Source organism: Sparus aurata, chromosome 18, assembly GCF_900880675.1.
Source record: "Sparus aurata chromosome 18, fSpaAur1.1, whole genome shotgun sequence".
NCBI lineage: Eukaryota > Metazoa > Chordata > Actinopteri > Spariformes > Sparidae > Sparus > Sparus aurata.
In genome coordinates, this window is record NC_044204.1 from 24,131,622 (window position 1) to 24,148,936 (window position 17,315).

Below are 17,315 nucleotides of genomic sequence, written 5' to 3' on the forward strand. Positions count from 1 at the left end.
ACCTTATTTTTTGGGCCACTGGAGTAAAACCATTCAGATATTGATATATCGGGCACCATTCTTCTTTTCTATTTACAGAATACGTACAAAAAAATTTTTTTGACATCATACCTCAGGTGTGGTTATTAAACGACAAAGTTATTTATAGACTTTAACATCAAACTTTATTTCCCAAAATGACAACTCACTGACACAAAAAACTGCACTAGAAATGTGACGGACTGTGAAAATAAGCTTTTATATCAACAAATAATACCGATATATCTGTTACAGGCTGATAACAGATGATAATATCGGTCTGGCTCTACTGTAGAATTGAAAATTGTTGCCTACCTACATTGGAAAGCCTTTTTAACTAAAATTAAGTGATCATATGGTCATGAACTGATGTAATCTACCAGACACTGTGTGAAACCCTGTTTACTGTTCAGTTCAGTTCAGAGATCACTTTGAATTTTGCATTAAAGCGGGTTAAAATTAGCATTTTTACCTCTTTTTTTTTCAATGTAAACCATCCCTATGATCATCACATGGTTGTAATGTTAATAACAATAATAATACTGATATTAATAATAAATTAATCATCATGAACGCGTCAGCCAATGGGAGAAGGTGTTCAGGATGGCAATACAGATCACATGACCCCCTCTCCTCCAGACTGCATGCAGTTTGGTATTAAAATGTTTTCAGTCCCACCAACCATTGTGTTGTTACACATTTGAGATGATAGATACATGCTGAGCTCTTTTTAACGAGTCATAACCTCAGGCGGACACCCGGGACTGACGGCGCTCACGGTGAACAACGTTACAGCGGTTGTTTTTTGAGGTTGTGTCCAAAAAAAAAAAGTACCGAGCGACTGTAGGCAGAGCGAAGCTAGCTAGTCAGGTCGGACGGCGGCGAGGCCCCAACCGGACGGGAACACGGGGGAACCATGGCCAACATCGCAGTTCAGAGGATAAAACGGGAATTCAAGGAGGTGCTCAAAAGCGAAGAGGTTGGTCGTCATGTTTGCCAGTTAATGTTGCCGCTTTCCTGTTTCCTTTCTTTTGGCTACGAGGCTGAATCTGAATGACGCGTCGCTGGCTCAGCTGTCAGCTTTCTAACCAGCAGGCTGCTAGCTTTAGCTAACTACGGTGGTGCATCCGACTCCAGACAGCCGCTAGCACGAGCTGTTAATGTGCCACTGAGGGAAAGTTATACCAAAGGATCTTACTGTTGTTAGCGAGCAGTTTATCAGGTTATGGAAGCGTTAGTAGAAAGCCTTTAGTTCGCGTTGCTAACGCTTACCATGCCTTCTATGGTAGCCAAGCTAGCTGTGTTAGCACAGACAGTCTGATGTTATCCGCGTGTAGTTCTAAAGGTCTGTCTCTCATATTTTTCCTCCTGGACCTACATAGATTACTCTGAACTTACGCTGGAGGACATATTGTGTGTAGATCCGTAAGATGAGTTCAACAAGTTGAGGTCAACTTTGGCTAATGCTGCGGGGGGGGGTGTCAACTTGTGCTGCATGGGCAGGTTTGAGTTTGACAGCGAGCTAGCTTAACACTTTGCAGCCTGTCTGCTGAAGTTAAAATGCTTCTCTGCCTTTTCACCCATTCAGACGAGCAAAAACCAGATAAAGGTGGATCTGGTGGATGAGAACTTCACAGAACTTAAAGGGGAGATAGCAGGGCCACCTGACACACCGTATGAAGGTGAGGGGCTCATTTAGCCACACTAACCTGTCTGCATGGTTTCACAATTTCGTTTTGTGACATTGGGAGTCACTGACAGCCACTTGATTTTTGACAAGGCCTCACCAACTAACTATCTCAAGAGGCTGTTAATACTTAAAAATGTACATTTAAAAAAAATCTCGTCTTTCTTGAAACAACCCTGTAATTGTGGCTACTCTCATTTCTTCCAGGGGGTAGATATCAACTAGAAATTAAAATTCCAGAGACGTATCCATTCAATCCACCCAAGGTAGGGATTCATTACTGCCAGTGTTACTGATCATCACCCCTTTCCTTCTGGATATTGCCTGTAGAAATGTGTCTGTTACCGTACTAATCCACAGATGACTTTCTCCGTCCCTCAGGTGCGGTTTATCACGAAGATCTGGCATCCCAACATCAGCTCAGTCACAGGTGCAATATGTCTGGACATTCTCAAAGACCAGTGGTGAGTGAATGTGTGGAAAGCATTCCTAACATTCTTCGTCCATCATACATCCATCATGAAATACTCTTCTAGCTGTGTAATTAGTGTTTCCCCTACCAAAGATTCTAATGCTAAACTCAACCTTGTCACCGTACAACATGTAAAAGTAGGAACGACAAAGTTAAATGTGTGAGTGAGCCCGAGGATGATTTAGAAAGCATTAGTTGTTATCAATAATCTCAATTTCTTTAAACAACGATGTGTGTGTTCAGGCTAGGGCTTCAGCTAATCATTAGTTTCATTTTCGAGTAATCTGCTGGATAAATTTGCTCCTTTTCACACGCACATTGATGTGTAGCCCAGGGCTATTACTTTCAAACTGCACTTCAACTAGCCCTGGGTTAAATGATGGTTGGAAGATGCTGGTAATGCTAACATTCTTGAATGTTGTGTTGTCTCCTCAGTTTACTTTAGTCCCGCTTCACATTGGCATCTTTTAACCCCGTGTTCAGTAGATTATCAGGAAATAACCCTGCAAATTCAAGGCTAACCCTGCTCGAAAGCCAGGTCAGCAAGCCCTAGGCTAAAGTCGGGGTTAGTTCACTCTGGAATGTGCCCTTCGCTTGGGGCGAACGGCTCTCTTATCCCTGGGCTAAGTGCAGTGTGAAAAGCACTTTAGATTAAATGTATTTAAACTGGCTGGTCCACTATCATGCAAGGTTTTAAAATATACTTCCACCACTCCCATGCAATAACAGAAACATTTGGGGAAACGCATCCATAGAACTTCACATGGTGACTTTGTTTTTGTGTCACCTGTATGTTCCTCCAGGGCAGCAGCGATGACGCTGAGGACGGTCCTCTTGTCACTACAAGCCTTATTGGCAGCTGCAGAACCAGATGATCCACAGGACGCAGTGGTAGCCAATCAGGTGGGTTTGCATGTGTATTTATGTTTGTTATGGATATTCATTTATACCTTTTTCAAGCAGGATAACACATAAATATGATGTATTCGTTGTCACCTGACACCCGATAGCTTTTATGAATCAATTTATTGTAGTGTTGTGATATTGATAAAATGTTTTCTGGTTGTAAAAGCTTCAACTACACTTAGCTGTATTCTGAAATGATTATTTCAAAAACTCTCAACTTATTATGACAGTGTTTAAAGCGACTACGAGGAACTTTTTAAGTGTCTCGTGATTCCTCTGATGATTATTAATGACATGTAACAGCAAACAAGTCCATCAGCTGAAAGACCTCTATTTTTATAAAGTCTCTCCGTCATTCGCACGCGCCGCTGGCACTCTCTAGCAAAGATCTTTACAACAGCAGGCACTAATCGGCTGCTAGAATCAACCAAAACTGAAAGTCCCTCATAGTCACTTTACGGAACAGTAACTGAGTCCTGGTGGTTGGGGACCAGTGAATACATCCACATGTCCCAACATCATATTCCCTGATGATTGTTACTCAAAATTCGGGAATGTGTAATTACCTTCTCTAAGCACCAGTACTCATCCCCAACATAATATAATGATAGTGACTTAATAAGTGATTATGTCTCTATCATTTAATCCTACCACACCTTCCAAGGCAAACTGTTTACTACTTCCATCAAGTAAAGTAGTCATTATATCAATAATGTAGGATTTTGAGCTAGAAGATGTATTTTTTTATTTTTTTTGTATGTACCAAATGATTTATGAAGGAGCACATTAACAGTCGTTGAAATGAACTGTTAGTTGAAGCCCTACACTGCTGTTAAACACTGGTGTTTAGAACAGGAAGACCGATGTATACCTTAAATTGACAAGAGGAAGTGAAGACATACAGGAAGGATAGAGAGAGAAAGATTAGTGCTTGGCAGGGTTCTTGTCCTGGACATCATGACTGCTATTATGATATACACGTCACACATCTGCCCTGATAGCAGGATGTATCAAGTTTCCATGAGAACTAGTTGAACATTAGTGACATCAAATTGTGTCATTTTTACAGTGTTATGATATGAAATTTCACTCACATCAGGGAGAATTGTATTTTTTGCCAAATGTCTCTGGAACGACTCTTTTTCGTTTTGGTCGTCTTGGTTTTTATGCCTGGTTCCACCTGTGTATGACCCTGGATTGTTACCTAAAAAGTCCTCAGATAGGTTGATGCATTGTGCAGTTGTTCTGTGCTCCACACCAGCTAGATGTTACATGTTAAGCAATATTGAGTGCAGTGCAGGTAATGTGAAACTCTTTTGTAATATCATGTGTAGGCAGCTAGCTGTTTGTCCTACTCTACTGAACACATTACAACACCTACATACTATCAGTAATCCCTTGTGTAGTAACCGTCATCTACTGCTTACCAACCCACATCGCAATGAAACGTACTTGAAGGAATAAAAAAATAAGGCTGGATAAGAATCAGTATGGTGTAAAATTGTTTTTGTTTTGTAGCTGTCGAGAGATTTTCATCATATAACATGGTTTATTTTTATTAGTGAATGCCAAGTGTGGAGCGGTTCAAGTGATCAGGACATTGTTAGATTCTCTTCTGGCTGCACTGAAAAACCACATGAACATTTTTAACATTAAGGATATTTAATTGATTTAAATGTTTTATTGCCTTATGATCATTTTAAATATAGTATGTTGAGTCCAAATTAATTTCTGAATTGTTTTTATTGATGTAACAGTTTAAATGCTAATAGTTTATGTTGTTGGAAAATCTACACCTGCGTTACATTTCAAGAACACAAACAACGGCATGGAAACAGAACCAGACCGTTTAACCGTCACAGCGACGTGCAAAATAGTAGAAATGGGTCTAAAGTGCACGGCCCTTCTGCTTGTAGGCAAATATGCGCTTGAGGATCCAAACTAAGTAGAAAATCACAATGTTTCAGTTGTTGACAGTGGTATTCTGAACCCCTTTCACACAATCTCACTGTTGTCTTTCCATATTTGTTCATCACACAGTACAAGCAGAACCCAGAGATGTTCAAACAGACGGCGAGGCTCTGGTCTCATGTCTATGCAGGCGCTCCCGTCTCCAGTCCGGAGTACACACGCAAAATAGACAAACTCTGTGCCATGGGCTTTGAAAAAGTAAGTCTCCCTCTGCTTGTATCCTCCCCCTTCTGTGCATTGTACTGCTGCAGAAGAAAACTGAATGATTTCTGAATGGGTTTTGTTTTCCTTCCCAGAATGCAGTAATAGTGGCGTTGTCGTCGAAATCCTGGGATGTGGAGACGGCGACAGAGCTCCTGCTCAGTAACTGAATCTTGACACCATCTTCCTCTTGATCCCTATCTCTCCTCCTCACCCATACACACCCTGTCTCCAGGCGTCTTTTCCCCCCGTCGCACCCTGTGTTTCACAGTGGACTCCTCACCTCCACCCTTCTCCCCCCTTTGTCCCCTCTGTGCGACATCTCTCCACCCCGCTCATCACCTCTGCTGTACCACACTCCAATCAGTCGCTCTGTGAGCTCTCATCTCTGGTTTCTTTGAGTTCATTCAACATTCCACTCAGTGCTACAATCAGAAGTTGAACCACATCTCACCCCCTTTTGAAGCAAATGCCAGACTTAAGACCCCGCCCTCTCCCGCCAGTCTCCCCCAGCTTCCCTGGCTGTGTCCACGAAGCGGCTGTTAGCAGCTTATCCTTGCCTATGCAGTGCATTTACTTTGATTTGTGAAAACCTTTTTTGTAGGAGAGAGTCAAACCATTTTAAGGGGCTCTTTTGGACCTTTTTTTTTTTTTTACATACCTTTTGGACCTGTTTCCAAAACAGGGATTGAGCAAAGACTAACCACATTTTTAAATTGGTCTCTTTGTTCTTGCACCGTATCCAACATCACTACCGTCACTCATCCTTATACAGTAAACTAAAATAGTGCTTTGGGGGCACTCAAATGAGCAGTAAATTGAAAATTCGGCTCCATTTTCAATCGTATTGTTATGTCAATTTAACTTTTCAAGGGAACTCTAAAGTGCACCAGGTAGTAAATATGGAGTTATTCTGCCGCAGAGTGGGACAAGGCTTATTCTCTGTTCTCGACACCAGCTCATAAAGTGTCACTGAGGTGTTCACACAGTAGCCAGACTCATTTTCACGCCATGTTTCTCCCCATCCCCCCCTTCAACTGTCTGACAAACCCAAAGCTCCTGCAGCAAACCCCAGCGCCCAGTCTCCCACACCTGTTCTCCACACGGCTTACTTCACCTCTCCCTCTCCCCCACATTTTTTAAAAATTTTATTTTGGTTTCGGCCTCCTGCAGGAATACATTTGGATTCTTGTTTTTAAACTGAGACAATACAGAACAAACAAACAGAAAAAAAAAAAAAAATTAAAAAAATGTCAAGCCGTTAACACAACCTGTCACAGTTCTGGATGGAAATAGTTGAAAAAATGAGTTTGAAAAATATTGCATCATGTTAACTAAGCCAACAGATAAATATGTCAAAATGATTCATCTGTAAATAAAGATATTAAAGTCTGTGTAAATTAATCCACTCTGTCCTCTCTATGGCATCTTTGCAGTGCTGTGTGATATTTCTCAACTGGTATAGTTTCAATTAGTATGTCGCAGTCAGATTCTTCTAAATTTAATCTCAGTCACAGTATTGATAAATGCAGTAATTGTTCATGTGTGCTGTTGTTTAGGATCCCACATGTGTGTGCATATGCTTGTTTTGTTGTGCATACATTTGCATAAAATCCAGCGTGAGGCACTGAATTTACAAGACCAACAGAAATTGAACCTACGGGGAATTACATCGCCCGTGAAAATAGAGCAAGCCAATTTAGATGAAGAATGTGCACGCACACAAACGAGCATTTCTGTACGGTGGTACTTTGGACTCAGACAGTGGATTTGCACTGCTGTTGTGTTACATTGAGCAATTCAGAGCCTTGACAAGGAAGTGATTCGGGCGCTTATCATAATGTCCAGATCACCTCGCTTATAGTGCGCACACTGAGAATCAGCACAACAACAGATGGCCTGCTTGGTAGCATGTAGTGCCATGCTGAACCTCTCCAAGAAACCCTGGCATTAATCTGAACCCTGCATACTCGCATCAAACAGGAGAAAAGCTGCCGCTGGTGTGTTTATGTCTTCTAATCAACAGTAGTCTGTCGCTTTGGTCCAATAAAGGACCCCAGTGGCTACACTAGGGAGGATTTAACTGTACAGGTCTGAACCCACTCAGGCAGCCTCGTATTTCCAAGACATTCAAAGCGATAAAAGCTCATTTTGTATCATTCCACTAGATGTTGGCGTATCACGCTAGTATATTGGCTATCTGGATCTGCTCCAAGCATCCCAGAGCACAGGACTGTACTACATTAGGCTGAATACCTGAGGCTGAATAAAGAGCATGCTGGCTCATCTAACACCGCTGAGATGATTACATCTCTGCGCTATGAAAATATGCACGCAATAAAATAAATTGTTGCATTATTAAAGTGTTAAACGGTTCTGTAAGACTGACTCCTCATGCCATAGAATCACTTTAATATTTGGACACATTGGAAAAAGATGACTCCCACATGATTGCTGCAGGGAATTGTTTCGGAATCAGAAATACTTTGTTCATCCTGGAGGGAGGGGGGAATCTGGGGCTCCTTATAGAACCGAGATGTCACACCATAGATATAGAAAAAATATATATATATATATATATATATATATATATATATAGAGATAGAGATAGAGATAGAGATAGAGAGAGAGAGAGAGAGAGAGAGAGAGACTGTAAGGCAATAAGAGTCAGTAGGGGCTGGGGGGTGCATACGTGGTACCTCCATTGATCGGAGTTGTTAATAATACTCATTATACAGAAATTCTACTTTGATGAGTGTTGTACACTTAGACTACAGTTGAATCACACAGTTTGAATATCATCTGTGAGATTTCTTCAGTGGCCTCTTCTGTTATGTGTTATTATGACATAACTGTCACTTTGACTTGAAGGGAAATCACTTTTTTGTGGTTTTTTAAGTGTAGATTAACACTCATAACTCTGCTGTGGGGCAGGATTTCCAGTGTAAAGCGATAATTTGAGGGTGGCTTCCTCAGCACTTCTTTCACAGGAGTTTATTCTTTAATGAATCCATAAGCCCTCCTGTCATGGTTGAACTCCCGTGTGTCTGCAAGAAGCCCACACAACAACAGTACCAGAGGAAAAAAGAAGGAAAGAAAAAACACTCATTAAAATAGAGGAAATATCTGAAACTGCAGGCGTAACGGCTTTGTTTTTTGGTGATCTGTGACCTTTTTTTTAACGAGTTATGTTTACAACCGTGCTTCACATTCTCACAGGGGAGTTAATGTTGTGTTTTAGACATTGTCAATGACTCATCATAACACATCGTGACAAAATGAATTATCATCTGGTAATGTTTTTGCTCACAAGCAGAATGACTCTTCCGTCTATAAAATGTCAAAAACTAGTGTGGCCATCACAAGTAACCAGATCCAATATGTTCTAAATGGCTGATTTTATCAGACTAAAACTCACACAGGAATTTTTAGGTGTATAAATAATGTTTATATTTGTCTTTATGAAAATTATTAATCATTCATATCTGACGTTAACCTGTTTTTTCTGGCTCTGGCTGATCATTAAAGACTGTGGTGCATCAATACCTTCAGCAAAAAAGATGATGAACATTCACATTATTTAACTGTTAATACAAATATTTAATTTCCAACCTCTGATATGGAAAAGATAACTTGCCCAAAGTCCTTCAAGTTTTCTCATGATGAAAATCTGCACTCATTTTAATATCATTTAGGAATAACAATCACGACTGCTGCTGTTTATTTTCACATCTAAAGAATCAGTGATTTATTGATTGATTGATCGATTGATTGTCTGTTTGAACGATGGAATCTTTTGTCCATATCTGTATGCCGTTCGAGCAGACCGACAAGCCCACCTGTCTGCAGGACCGTTGACTGACAGGTGAATAGCCCAGTGTGTGGTGGGGCAGCGATGATGGTGGGGCATCCTGTTTCTCTCGGTCTGCTGCTGCTGCTATGTGATAGCCGGAGTTTTATTCCCTGTCTCAGTCCGCAGACATGCTGCCTCCCCTGCCAAGCGGCAAGAGCTGGCCAGAGGACGAGCAGGTGAAACGGTGCCCCGCTATCTGCAACTGAGTTCAATTGGGGTTGAACGGGCATTATGTAGGCCTGATAGGGATGAAACCAAAGCACCGATAGATTGCTCGTCGCAGCGACCTTTTTTCCCTTTTTTTTCCTTTTTCTTCTCGGGGTGTTCGGAAATGCTCGAGATGATCCCAATAATCTGTCTGGCGATGCTGCTTCCTGAGGGTGAGTGGAGACGCTCCAGTTTGCAGAAAAATGTTGCTGCGTGCCGTTGTTGATGTGAAAGAGGTTCTACTGTTTAAATCTTCTGCACGCGCGCTTCTTTGGTTAGTTAAAGAAAACGGCCGGTCGTGCGTAATTACGCGCAAATCGCTGTGCCAGATGATGCTGACGACAGATTTTGCGTGTGACAACCAAATAATCTAAAGAATCTTTTGAAAGCGATCTAGATTGTTAATGTATCATCATTTCATTATAAAAACAAACAAACAAAAAACAATTTAAAACAGAAACGGTTTTAATTTGTTTTTGTTTTGTTTTTGTATAGAGATTTTCTTACGGAGATTCAGTACAGGGGATTGAAATGACTGAACACAACAAAATATTTACTTACGTTACAGTTTGTCATAACAAGGAAAACTGAAGGAAAATGCAGCTTTCCGTGGTCTCCATAGTGGTGACATTACCAGACAACAGATTTATCTTATTTATTTAGAGGCATACTGCAAACTTAATTGAAAAACACCAGGGGGTTTTTTGTGTCAAAAACTTGTAAACGACTGATGACCACCTCTCTCCCCTCTCCAGTGGCTCAGTCAGCCGAGGGCCACTACGCCCACAAGCTTCTGAATGACTTGATGGAGAATTATTCCAGCGCCCTGCGGCCTGTCGAGGACACAGACCTGGCCCTCAACGTCACTTTACAGATCACCCTCTCTCAGATCAAAGACATGGTGAGTATGTCTTTTTGAGACTTGATGCTTATCATACTGTGGAAGCCCAGAGAGGCAAGTGAGAAAAATAACATCTGATGATCCCTTTTAAGTCTTTTTTTTCCCCTCCTGCGTTTTGAAGAAGTTTCACCAGAATCATTTCTCTAACTTATCTTTGTCAGTCCTTGGAAACAGGTGAGAAAAGAAAATGGACCTGGGATAAAGAAAATCATCTGTGGAATTGAGGAAATAAAGTTTTGGCAGTTGAAAAAAAAAGTGATTATGTCTCAAATCCCACCTGTTTTCATGGATGAAAAAATGATCCTGGCAAAACGTGTTACCTTATTTTCCCTCACCTGTTTCACAGAAATGTAAGTAACTTAAAAAAGATCATTCTGGTAAAACTTTTTTTCCGCCTGTTCTTAAGTCTGAGCACAGGAGAGAAGACAATTTAGATCAGGCTTAAAAAATGGAAAGCCAGAATTTTATTTCTTGCCTCTCGTCGCTTCTGTATCATACATTATGTGCTCCTGTGAAATGATCTCTCCAGTAATATTGTACCTTTGCAGATGAATCTGTCATGAACACAACATTCTTATAAAAGACCAAGGGGTAGTTTATATGTGACTATTTTGAATCTATAGTCACTCCCTGTAACATTTCTTGGCAATTAATTAGTCAAACCTGCACTCTCGCTTGCAGCAAAAAAACTACCCACTCATTCCCTGATGACGTTCATTTGGCGGTGACCATGCAGATACCTAAGCGGACACCAATGATGCAATAAACCAAAACAAAAAGATGCTGAATTTAGATTACGTGTTAACAGGAGGCCAAAGTGACCGAAGGAAGAGTCTGTAGTATGAATGACAGACCTCCTGCTGTACAGGCCGAGCCTACTGTTACTCAGCTGGCTCAGGTTCCTGTTCAGGTTCAGTGCTGTGTCAGCCCACAGTGAATTAGCACTTGCACGTGTGTTTGGGTGTGTGTGGTTGAAGGGAGGACACGGCCACTCTTTTCCCCAATGTGATGTCTTGGTGGTATAGCAGGCTGTCAGTGAGGACCGGACAACGAATACGTGTGTGCATCGGAGTGTCGTGTTACCCAAAGAGTTTATGTTTTCTTCGGTTCAGTGCTCCAGCGAAGCGCTGGCAATGATACCAAAAACCACCCCCACCCTCACCCCACGTCAGCCAGCTGATATTGATGGACGGGTCTGGATTTCATCTGTCCACGTAATGCTCATAGAGAGTTAATGAGCAACAGTGAAATGAGAAGGAGACCGGGAGGATCTCTCTTTAAGCTGTTGTTAGTATGTTTCAGTTGTGTATTTAACGCGCGTGTGTGTGATTGTGTGTGTGTCAAGGATGAGAGGAACCAGGTGCTGATCGCCTACCTGTGGATCAGACAGACGTGGAATGATGCATACCTGAAGTGGAATAAAGAGGACTATGATGGACTGGAGGTGATCCACATCCCCAGCAGCCTGGTGTGGAGGCCCGACCTCGTCCTCTATAACAAGTACGCCCGTACGTCACACACACACACACACACACACACACACAGTCATATTTGAGTAAAAATAACTTGTGTATCGTGTTAAATGTAACTCTGCTGAAGTCACCCATATAAAAAGTCTTTATAAAAGTATAAAGTATTTGCTTTTATATATACTTATACATAAGTAAGTGAGTAATTTTCTGGCAGTAAATATACTCAAGTTTCAATAGTACGAGTAAAAGTAAGTGACACATACCGTATATCACATGTATGTAGTGTTAAGGTCAACAAATGATTCGCCTGTTCAAGAACACTAAGTGTTACTGCAGCATCATCCTAAAACCAATTCCAGCAAGAGGCAGGATTACACGCTTCCACAGCCTTAATGACAAAACTCAAGGGTGCTTCGTTAATCTCAGTAATTGTGAGTTTAGAATTATACTTTTACAGTGGTAATCTTCTCAAATAATATGACTCTTTTACAAATTTACTCAACACAGCACATTTTGAATACAGCAAGTGGAAGATTCAGATAAAATTAACAGAAATTACCCAGCTTAATGCTCAAACTATGTGCTGTTTTTTTATAGTTCAGTACACCAGTTTCATGTTGAGTAGCATATGTAGTATAAATAATATTTATAAGTCAAAAGGTCTAGTGTGTAGGATCGAGGGGGATATATTATCATAGATGGAATCCAATATTAATTTGTGTATAATCACACTTCATAAGAAAAAGAAAAAACACTTGTAACTCTATTTTGGATCATGGCTAATAACCCCCAGGTCCCATGCTAACCTCCATAATATTACCAGATACCAATACTGTACCAAATAACACGTCTTGTCAATTTGAACCAACTTTTCTCTCCTCCTTCAGAGCCGACGATGACTTCTCCGGGCCGATGGACACCAACGTGAGACTGCGCTACAACGGAGAGATAACCTGGGATGCTCCCGCCATCACCAAGAGCTCCTGTGTGGTGGACGTCTCCTACTTCCCCTTTGACAGCCAGGAATGTAACCTGACCTTTGGATCCTGGACCTACAATGGCAACCAGGTTTGAACACGTGCGACTGCGCTCACTTGTCACGTTACGGAGGATAAAACCACCTCAGTTCATTTTATCCATCTTTTTCGGATGTTGACGATCTGTGTCAACTAGATTTATGAGGCCCGTTTCCTTAAGGTGAATTATACAAGAGTCACTCAGGTCTGGGTTGTGTGGGTTACATGAGGGGGGTAACTGAGACTGGTCAGTTTGCGAAAGAGTTCAGACACATACAGTATTCATTTTCTGTGGTCATACGTACCTGTTTATATGCATTTGCTGAATAGGTCTTTTCTTGGAAAATGTCAATGGGTGGAGCTAGTTGTGTGCCTCCTCTACACCTCCGTCAACTTTAATTCCAGGTGGACATCATTATGGGCATGGACAGTGGTGACCTTTCAGACTTTGTGGAGAACGTGGAGTGGGAGTGCCAAGGGATGCCTGCCACCAAGAATGTCATCATGTACGGCTGTTGCTCCGACCCGTACCCAGACATCACTTACACTGTGCTCCTGCAGCGCCGCTCCTCCTTCTACATCTTCAACCTCCTCCTCCCATGCTTCCTTATCTCCTTCTTGGCTCCTCTGGGTTTCTACCTGCCTGCAGACTCTGGGGAGAAGGTTTCCCTCGGAGTGACGGTTCTTCTGGCTCTCACTGTCTTCCAGCTAATGGTGGCCGAGAGCATGCCTCCATCAGAGAGTGTGCCTCTTATAGGTAACAGTGTGTTTAGGATTGTGTCAAAGAAGTGTTAAAAGTGCAATATGTAAGAACTGCTGTTAGCTATAGCTGCTGTTAGCTAGTTAGCCCAGTTAGCCATGCAGCTAGTAGGGAAATGTCTTTATACTACTAGCACAGGAGCTTTGGACCGGGACAGGCGGGGTTAGCTGGTTAGCATGCTAACTTCAGTTTATCTATCTGCAACATCATAACGTCTGCAACATCATTCTGTTGATAATCATAGATCATTTTGTAAAATGTTTTCAACTTAAATCTTACATTGACACTAAAAAATTGCTCTGCTTGTGAGGGAGTTCCTCAGGTAACAAAATAAAAATGTGGACAATTTACAACAAAGGTCAAAGAATCTTTTTTTCTAACAGCATACTTCTATCTGTGTTTTTACAGGTAAGTACTACATTGCCACTATGACCATGGTCACAGCCTCCACATCTCTCACCATCTTCATCATGAACATCCACTTCTGCGGTGCGGAGGCCAAACCAGTCCCCCACTGGGCAAAAGTCCTCATCATCGACTACATGTCCAAGATTTTCTTTGTGTATGAAGTGGGTGAGAACTGCACCTCCCCCTCCTCCTCCTCTTCCTCTTCGTCCTCCCACTTCCCCCAGGAGGACATCCGTCACCAGCACCTCGGCTCCCACGTTCACGCCAACGGTAAACCGGGCAGCCACAGTGGCCAACAGGACTGGCAGAGTCACAAATACCCCAGACCGCAGACCCCCAAGCCGCAACACCATCCCAGAGTGAAGGCCCAGCACCACATCACTAGAGACGACAGGAGCCACCTCTCCAGCTATGCACCTGGGAAATATGAAGGCTCTAATGGGAAAATCGCTACAGGTGACTGCTGTAAAGAAGACCAGAAGGTCCCCTGCTGCCCGGAAGACCAGAAGCTTCCCTGCTGTCCTGAAGACACAAAACCTCCACCTCCGGGCCCTACTGTGACCTTTGGCCCATGTGTGTTCTGCAGCCACGGCAGTGGCATACCGGCTGTTGACACCAAGCTGGTTCGCAATGTCGAATATATTGCCAACTGTTTCCGAGAGCAGAGGGCCACATGCGCCAAAGGGGCAGAATGGAAGAAGATCGCTAAGGTGATGGACAGATTCTTCATGTGGATCTTCTTCATCATGGTTTTCCTCATGAGCATCCTCATCATTGGGAAGAAACCGTGAGCGAGCGGTGCCGCTTCTTAATATCTGACCCGTTGAACTCTCTAGGATCAAATAAAAAAGAACAATTTTGTGTTTTATAAACATGGTGTACGATGAAAATATACAGACTTTGTGGCTTTTTCTGTATTAATGACAGTATAGATTACAGTGATTTAAAAAATAAACAAATGTAACTTTGCATTCATTGTTTTTGCTCATGTACATGCAACACACGCAGCATTAAAACCATGGTTCCTTTTAAGAGTTTAGCGTCCTATACATAACAAAGTTACCTTCTTTAGTCTTCATCTCACACCACTAGTTCGATAATGTATCCAGGCTATGTGGAGTATAATAATAACGTATAATGAAAGACATTATGTACAACAAATGATGTGTCCTGCTGGCTACCACTCAGCTTTTGGCTGCTTAGCTCCCCACACCACCCTTGCCATCTTTATTGACAGCATGTTGTAAATGTACATCTGATTACCATCCCCATCAATCATGGCTTTAATGTCAGGGTACTTCATCATCCGACTGTTGAATACACATAAAGGGGATCTGCTGTCAAGTTAAAATATGACCAGTGGAGACAGCACATGTCTTATTCACTACTCTGAAATCAGACGCCCCGGGGGCTGAGAGTTACAGCGTCAGTGCACGCTCTGCATCCGCAGAATCATTTTTCTGTTCAAAATCATCCGGTGAATAGTTAATGAGCGAGCTTTGTTTGTAGCCCAGCCAGGGTAGGGAGGACGTAAGGTAATATGGAGCATCAATTATGCAACACAACAACCCAACTCTGACACCCCCCTCTACCAAAAAAACCCCATACCTTGAACCTGGAAAGTCAAGTGTGTGTGTCAAGTGAAAGACTTAAGGAAGGAAGGAAAGAGATTGTTGATATTGGAGGTGTAAAGTAAACTGCAGTCATTCAAATAGTGTACTTAAGGGGAGTTTTGAAGCACTTGTACTTGAGTATTGACTTTTTTGTGCAAGTTTACACGCTACTAAATTTCAGACGGAAACATTTCACACTTTACAAAACATACGAGGATTTATAATTATGTATTGCTACAGATTTATCAACATCACTGCATATAAAAACAGATAGATGGATAGATAGATGATGGTCCTACACTGTCAGACGCTTATAAATGTATTTCCTCCTTCCCTGTCTCTACATCTCTTTTACTACGGTTGCATAGGGTATGCACTAAACAGATCATCAGAAATGTACCAGAGAAAACAGGATTTTTAGCAATTATCTCTCCAAGATTTAAGATACAATACCTTAATCTTACAGTAGAGGGCACTCATTTCCCACATACCATTACTGTGGCAGCTACCTCAAGGCTTATTTGTTTGAGCTGTACCTTATTCCCACTACCTCACAAAGATTCACAAACAGAACCTCATTACTGAGAGGAGAAGAAAAAAGGATCTGTCAGCTGTTCAGACCTCCAGGTTAATGTATTGCAAGAGACTATACATCTTACTCGCTGCAATTCCATAATTAAATCTGGAGGCTGTAAATGAAAGTGAGCCTGTCAGTTAAAATGCAGCAGGCAGCACGCCTGTTGATTGTTCTCCCGAGTGTCTCTGCTGTAAGCCCCTTTGAGCAGAAATGAAATGGGCAGAGCAGTCATTGTTTGCATCCTCCTCTCCAAAGTGATTGTCATGCTGAACCACGAGGCGTCTGATATAAGTGAGAGTATCTTACATTTTCTGTGTGAGAGAAGTCGACTGCAGTGCGTTCCATTAGTGCTCAGCGAGCCGCAGGGGCCACAGCAGGCTGTAATCACCATGGGAGACCGGTAGAAGTGTGAACCATGTAATTTGGACAGGCGTAGCAGTTACAGGCCCTGCTGGGGAAAATTACCGTGTGCCCTACAAAATTTCCCTTGGAGGAGTCTCATCTCTCACCACTTAGGTTCACAAACAGAACGGGAAAAATCATGGTGATGAAGCAATTAATTCACCAATGACTTACCAGTAGTGGAAACGAACTAAGTGCTTCCAATCAATTACAGTTCGTAGGCACAGAGAAATATTGTACTACATATATCTGCTGTATGTAGTTTCTTTGCAGATTTGACATACAAAACAAAAGGTGGCCCAACAGTATGTAGTAGTTTAATCACAGTAAGTCCTTTTTAGGTATATTTTGCATGTGACAGTTACATACACTTACTCACTTTAAAGGAGAACTACGTAGTTTTGGAAGAAGAAATTCAAACTCAGAATTTTAGTATTTATAATAATAATGAGTGAATGATGCAAACTCAGAACTGAAACTGAACAGACAAACTGTTTACAGTGGAAAATAAGGTCCCCAGAACATTGGGCCTCATTCACCAATATCTTCTTAAGAATCTTCTTAGATTCTTTCTTAAGTTGTTCTTAAGAGGTTCCTTAAGAAAACCCTACGTCAGATTCACCAACTCGTTCGTAAGCCTCAGAATTGTTCGCAGCTGTGTTCTTACATTGATGAAAGCCGCAGGAGCAATATATATGCCATTGTTTTGCGGGCCTTGGATGGAGAAATGGGGTGGGGGGGTTACTAATTGATGGCATATTTCCAATTTACTTGATTTATCTTAAATCATTGGCACATTTAATTAATTTTAGAATTTAAATTCTTTGTAAATTACCAAAAATATGAAATGA

The 17,315-nt window shown here is 41.8% G+C and overlaps 2 protein-coding genes across 2 annotated transcripts; both read left to right on the forward strand.

Annotated features, from left to right (window-relative positions):
• The first annotated feature begins 635 nt into the window (after positions 1-635).
• On the forward strand, positions 636-6,659 carry ube2ka (ubiquitin-conjugating enzyme E2Ka (UBC1 homolog, yeast)). The gene is made up of 7 exons (XM_030396365.1): positions 636-997; positions 1,607-1,700; positions 1,913-1,971; positions 2,087-2,169; positions 2,981-3,080; positions 5,124-5,252; positions 5,351-6,659. The coding sequence occupies exons 1-7, from the start codon at positions 935-937 to the stop codon at positions 5,423-5,425; spliced, it is 603 nt and encodes a 200-aa protein (XP_030252225.1). The 5' UTR covers positions 636-934; the 3' UTR covers positions 5,426-6,659.
• A 1,272-nt stretch (positions 6,660-7,931) lies between these two features.
• Positions 7,932-14,843, forward strand: LOC115568756 (neuronal acetylcholine receptor subunit alpha-9-II). Its single transcript, XM_030396326.1, has 6 exons — positions 7,932-9,488; positions 10,071-10,216; positions 11,562-11,716; positions 12,576-12,756; positions 13,110-13,461; positions 13,873-14,843. Exons 1-6 carry the CDS (start codon positions 9,440-9,442, stop codon positions 14,661-14,663), a joined length of 1,674 nt encoding a protein of 557 aa, XP_030252186.1. The 5' UTR covers positions 7,932-9,439; the 3' UTR covers positions 14,664-14,843.
• The last annotated feature ends 2,472 nt before the right edge of the window (positions 14,844-17,315 follow it).

Bases quoted from the DNA above. Each gene is read 5' to 3' on its own strand.
- ube2ka (XM_030396365.1), top strand. From the start codon at position 935: ATGGCCAACATCGCAGTTCAGAGGATAAAACGGGAATTCAAGGAGGTG. The intron at 998-1,606 runs GTTGGTCGTCAT...TCACCCATTCAG, and splicing joins AGGTGCTCAAAAGCGAAGAG to ACGAGCAAAAACCAGATAAA. The intron at 1,701-1,912 runs GTGAGGGGCTCA...CATTTCTTCCAG, and splicing joins ACCTGACACACCGTATGAAG to GGGGTAGATATCAACTAGAA.
- LOC115568756 (XM_030396326.1), top strand. From the start codon at position 9,440: ATGCTCGAGATGATCCCAATAATCTGTCTGGCGATGCTGCTTCCTGAG. The intron at 10,217-11,561 runs GTGAGTATGTCT...GTGTGTGTCAAG, and splicing joins TCTCTCAGATCAAAGACATG to GATGAGAGGAACCAGGTGCT. The intron at 12,757-13,109 runs GTTTGAACACGT...CTTTAATTCCAG, and splicing joins GGACCTACAATGGCAACCAG to GTGGACATCATTATGGGCAT.